Source organism: Gossypium hirsutum, chromosome D05 (assembly GCF_007990345.1).
Source record: "Gossypium hirsutum isolate 1008001.06 chromosome D05, Gossypium_hirsutum_v2.1, whole genome shotgun sequence".
Lineage (NCBI taxonomy): Eukaryota > Viridiplantae > Streptophyta > Magnoliopsida > Malvales > Malvaceae > Gossypium > Gossypium hirsutum.
Genome location: NC_053441.1, coordinates 6,743,548 through 6,749,329, shown reverse-complemented (window position 1 = coordinate 6,749,329; position 5,782 = coordinate 6,743,548). Strand labels below are relative to the sequence as shown.

The 5,782-nt window shown below is 33.0% G+C and overlaps 1 protein-coding gene across 1 annotated transcript; it reads left to right on the top strand.

Moving 5' to 3' along the window:
* The first annotated feature begins 316 nt into the window (after positions 1–316).
* On the top strand, positions 317–4,671 carry LOC107902779 (ruvB-like protein 1). Its single transcript, XM_016828902.2, has 12 exons — positions 317–512; positions 1,091–1,279; positions 1,410–1,541; positions 1,650–1,799; positions 2,013–2,168; positions 2,660–2,794; positions 3,161–3,226; positions 3,426–3,532; positions 3,803–3,902; positions 4,011–4,102; positions 4,188–4,257; positions 4,357–4,671. Exons 1-12 carry the CDS (start codon positions 423–425, stop codon positions 4,444–4,446), a joined length of 1,377 nt encoding a protein of 458 aa, XP_016684391.2. The 5' UTR covers positions 317–422; the 3' UTR covers positions 4,447–4,671.
* The last annotated feature ends 1,111 nt before the right edge of the window (positions 4,672–5,782 follow it).

The following is a 5,782-nucleotide window of genomic DNA, read 5'->3' as shown; positions in this document are numbered from 1 at the left end:
GCGAATGGTTTATAATTCAATCCGTTTATTTGGATCAATATATTAATCTATTTTCGATTCAATTAGTCTGACTAATCAATCTAGTCATGTTTTAAAAATACTGATTATATTATCAAATCTTAACAGAATCAAGTTTAAAAATCAAAATGAATTTAATTATCAAATTCAAATACCAAAACCAACAAAAAGAAATGCAATGAAGCTAATTATAATTAAAGGTCGAAGGAAAATAAGGAATGAAAAATTAAAAAGATTCAAGGAAAGCAAAATCCACGTGGCGCGTTAAAAAAGAGGGAGCATAAGAAGGAGTTAGGGCGAGAAGGCAGAGGATCCAAATTTCAAATTCACGAAAGCTGCAGAAGGGTTTAAGAAAAGCCTCGCCCCTTTTTCTCCGCCGGAAAACAAAAACAGAAGGGAAACATATGGATAAAATGAAGATCGAAGAGGTTCAATCAACGGCTAAAAAGCAAAGAATCGCGACTCACACTCACATCAAAGGCCTTGGTCTCGATGTAATCTCTCTTTTTTGTTTCCTTTTTTAGCTTAATTGCTTTATGTTCTCCTTTGTTTCTGCAAGTAGTAATGTTGTAGCTGTGACCATTCTGAAGTTGTGTTTTTTTTAAGCCATGGGAAGTTTCACTTTCTCCTTAAAAAGCTTTCTGGGACTAGGGTTTTAAGCTTAAAGTTTGCTTTTTGTTTAGATTTTAGGTTCTGGTTTTGCTATGTTATTAGTTTTAAAGTGAATAAAAATATAGTTTACTTTTCATTTAATTTTCAAATTGGAGATGATTATGTATTCTACATGAATTAAATTGGACTACGGAAATTGGAAAGAATGGCAATGTGTCGAAGGCAAGGGCTGTTATCAAGTTATGAGATATACATATTCCGTACATTGTAAACTTTAATAGATGGGTTTTATCCATGTATTTTCGCTATGAAAAGAAATACACTAATTGGATAACATCCTCTACCATATCTTTCTCTTTTATTCACTTACTGTTTTACTAGCGAAATGCTATCTATATGCCTCTCCTTTTTAACCAAAATTTTACTTTTATGGACTTCTCCTTTTTTTTTTTTTTGCCAGGCCACTGGAAATGCAATTCCTTTATCTGCAGGTTTTGTGGGGCAAGCAGAGGCAAGAGAAGCTGCTGGTCTTGTGGTGGACATGATAAGGCAGAAGAAGATGGCTGGCCGTGCACTTCTGTTGGCTGGGCCTCCTGGTACTGGAAAAACAGCGTTGGCACTTGGAATTTCCCAAGAGCTTGGGAGCAAGGTTTTCATTTCTTTTCCCTGTTTTTTCTCTAATCTCCTTTAACATTTTTCACTATTACTTTACTAGAATTCATGTTTTTCAGAGGGATTTTCATGTTTGGTATATATGCAATCCTCTTCCTTATTTGCAGGTTCCGTTCTGTCCAATGGTTGGATCTGAAGTATACTCATCAGAAGTAAAGAAAACCGAGGTTTTGATGGAAAATTTCCGACGGGCTATTGGTCTACGTATAAAGGAAAATAAAGAGGTCTATGAAGGAGAGGCAAGTTACAGCTGACTATATCTATTTGTCCCTGGTTTTAGGTGATTGGTTTCTTTATGGGTTGTCAGGATAACTGCAGAGCCTGATGCCTGGTTGGTCTTGTTTCAGGTTACTGAACTCTCTCCTGAAGAAACAGAGAGCGTAACAGGTGGTTATGGTAAAAGCATTAGCCATGTAATTATTGGATTGAAGACTGTTAAAGGGACAAAACAACTGAAGCTAGACCCTACAATTTATGATGCCTTGATTAAGGAAAAGGTAAGGCCGTAAGTTTCTCTGCTTTGTTACTGGGAAAAAAAATTATATTGTTAAAAGCTTTTGGTATTATGGCTTTTTGTAAACTGTATGAGGCACCATATAATGTTAAGTTATTCACCTCCTTCCTCTAGTGACTTTCAAACATTTAGGTCTTATCTGTAAGGGTTTTCCCTTTAGTTTCATATCTAATGAGATTTCTAATATGACTGGCAGGTAGCTGTTGGAGATGTTATATATATTGAAGCTAATAGTGGAGCAGTCAAAAGGGTGGGCAGAAGTGATGCTTTTGCGACAGAGTTTGACCTTGAAGCAGAAGAGTATGTTCCACTTCCCAAAGGAGAGGTTCACAAAAAGAAGGAGATAGTGCAGGTTTGTCTCCATTGACCTCATGCTTCTATGTGTTCCCCATGCCATCATGCTGTTGTATATTCCTATTTGCGCTTATAGTTGCTTCTTTCTGCTTATGTTTCCTATATTCATGGGCATGGACAGCCCATGAACATTTGTCTAATTTGGTTAAAGCTTCTGCTTGTAAACATTAAAGGGCCAATATTATTTTGTGCATCATGGTACAAACATTATGAAATCTTCATTGCATTTGAGAAGTGAATATTTGCTTTCTGTAATTTCTCACCAAGGATGACTGTTATGAACTGTTGGTCTGCTTAAGTCTGTAATAACTTGATTAAAAGGAAAGGAAAAAATATTTAAAAAATTTGATGCCTTCTACATTTGGCTGATTTGTTAAAAAGGTGGTTTTGTCAGGCGTCTTTGCCTCTTTTTGGTTCTAAATTTAATTGTTTTGGGACCCATGTTGCAAATCATAAAAAAAATTTCTTTTGTATCTTCTTCATTACTAGGATGTAACACTCCATGATCTGGATGCTGCCAATGCACGGCCACAAGGGGGGCAGGACATATTGTCTCTAATGAGTCAGATGATGAAGCCCAGGAAGACTGAAATCACTGACAAATTAAGACAAGAAATAAACAAGGTATTATTTTCCAAACAAATTTGAGGTCCATTTTATGACGATTTTTATGGACAATCAGCGTATTGTTTTACTATTGCTGTGATTTCTCTGGCCAATACATTAATAGTATTACTTGGAATCTTCAGTTTAAGAGCCAAAGTCTTATCAGCTAATCTCTGGTTTAATCCTACTATTAGTATGAATCCTGTTATGATCAGCTCCCTAGAAGCTACCAATATAGTACACGGTTAAACTTTTAGAGTCAGATGGACTTCCTGTTCAATTTCGAAACAGGCTTATGATGTGGGATTGACTTCAACTGCTATGCTCAATTGTTTGTTAGAAAGATGGCATGCCTTTTAATTGAAATAATGTTGTTTGTGACAGGTAGTTAACCGGTATATTGATGAAGGTGTTGCAGAGCTTGTACCAGGAGTTCTATTCATTGATGAGGTCTTGTCCTTTTCTTTAGTTGAGCTGTTTTAGCATACGATATACATCCTCTAGATGCATGGATGCAATGTATGTTTCTATGCGAAAAAGCATGCAAACAAATGTATATCTAAGATATTTCTTAGGTCTTGACCTGTGCACATGCTTAAAGCATTTTACACATCATGCATGTTTATGTTCTCTAAATCATGGTTAGCAGGTGCATATGCTGGACATGGAGTGCTTTTCATACTTGAATCGTGCTTTAGAGAGCTCACTATCTCCAATAGTAATTTTCGCTACAAATAGAGGCATTTGTAATGTAAGGTAAGTGAAATCAATTTTGTCAGAATTTTTGAAATATTGGCAGCTTTTAGAGGGCTAGCTTAGTTTTACATGTTGATTTTCCAGGCATGCAATGCAATTTGAGAATCTGAATATATTAGACCTCTTCTGCAAGATGATTTTTTTTTTTTTTTTTTTTGTTTTGGGCCTGAGTTATATTTTCTATAAGTTTCACCTGATATCATAAATTCCCATTTCATATCCATTGCTTATTTTGTTCTAATCTGTGTAAAATGGATGTCTGTTTTGCAGGGGAACTGATATGAATAGTCCTCATGGCATACCTGTTGACTTATTAGACAGATTGGTGATCATCCGTACACAGATTTACGGTCCTTCTGAAATGATACAGGTTAAAGGCCTGTCTGTTTATATGCGCTTTATTGCTAGTATAACATTGTTACTTGTAGCGTGCATCGGATGACAGCCTGACTATATTTTTACTTATTACGGTCTGCAGATTTTAGCAATCCGTGCACAGGTGGAAGAATTGGTCGTCGATGAAGAGAGTCTAGCACTGCTAGGAGAGATTGGACAAAGCACATCATTAAGGTCAGGCTTAAATTCTACCTTGTGCTCTAATATCAGTGGCAGTCCACTATCTTAAGCATATACTTAAATGTTTCTGTTTCTTCAGGCATGCAGTTCAGTTGTTATCACCCGCAAGTATCGTGGCAAAAATGAACGGACGGGACGGCATTTGCAAGGTAATTAAATATAGAATGCAACTGTTCTTCATCTTCATGATTGTTTACAAACTACAGTTACTGGAAGAAATAAATATGTTTTCATTGACTTATTTATAGGCTGATCTAGAGGAAGTAAGCAAGCTATACATAGATGCCAAGTCTTCTGCAAAAATTCTTCAGGAGCAGCAGGAAAAATACATTTCATAATTATACTAACCTTTTTTCCTATTGTAGCTTGAATTTTGTTGTGCATTGCCATGTTATTTATATTAGGTTTTTAATATATTTAGAGGATCTTGAGAATTCAAATGTATTGAACACAATTTTCAAATATATTTACTTTTCTTTTAAAAAAATGTATTCTTACTGGTTCAACGCAAGGCATCCACGCCCTCCATTTTATTGAAATGAATTGAAGTTTTCTAATTTTGACATTGATCTCTTTGTATATGAACTACAGTATTAGGAAAATCAAGAAATATTGTATTTTTGTTAAGGTAAATTACATATATAGTCATTTAATTTTTTTTTTTTTTAGAGATTCAAAATAGAAAGTTTACACTTCACCATGTCACCATGTCGTGGCAATTTAAAAAATTGATATAATAATAAATTTTATCTTTAAATTTTATATATTATATCAATTGTCATAATTTTAAAAAATTAACTTTTAATATTTACAAATAATTTAATTTATCTTATTTTTAAAAAGTTTTAAAAAATATATAAAAATATACAAATATTTTTAAAATTTTATATTAATATTAAATAAATATAATTATATTAATATTAAGTAAGCTTGGGTGTTCAAATATGATGCGAAGAATATTTATAATACGTGTGTCGAATTATTATATGAATAATTATGTGTGCATAGGGAAAAAAAGAAATAATCCTCCTAAATTTTGTTGATATTATCTATTTTCATATTCAAGTTGTTCATGTGGTAAGTACACACATGTTTACAATTTGATTAGTGTATTTTAAATATGTTCCATTCAAATTCAAACTGACATTTAATGTCACGATGACTAAATTAGTGGAACGACCTAATAACTCGATTAAAAATCTTGACTAATAATTTAGAGATATTTAGTGCAATTAATCCAAAAATTCATATTTTAAATATATTCTTCAAGTTATATTTAAATGGACATTCAACGTTTAAATTGATTGGTAAGATAAAAGAATATAGTAACTCAATCAAAATATATTGAAGATTAATCTTTTAGTGCAATTAACCAAAAAAGAAAATACCCATGATTTCACAACCATTTAAGACATATCTAACAAAACGTAGATAAATTCTTAAAAGACATTGATTTGCTGGCATAAAACCATCCATCAATTTCTCCAATTCTAGTATAAGAAATTTTGGGGGACTACTATGCATAGATTTCTCGATAATTCCAGATAAATAAGGTAAATTAATAAAATAGAAATAATAAAGAAAAAAAAAACATATTTAGGAGAATGACTCTGAAGCTAAAAACAAAAGATATAGAGATGCTAAAAATGGGAAATGAATCAAATACCTATCTGT

Coding starts and splice junctions, on each gene's coding strand:
- LOC107902779 (XM_016828902.2), top strand. CDS start 423: ATGGATAAAATGAAGATCGAAGAGGTTCAATCAACGGCTAAAAAGCAA. Junction 513..1,090: donor TCAAAGGCCTTGGTCTCGAT/GTAATCTCTCTT, acceptor TTTTTTTGCCAG/GCCACTGGAAATGCAATTCC. Junction 3,533..3,802: donor AGAGGCATTTGTAATGTAAG/GTAAGTGAAATC, acceptor TCTGTTTTGCAG/GGGAACTGATATGAATAGTC.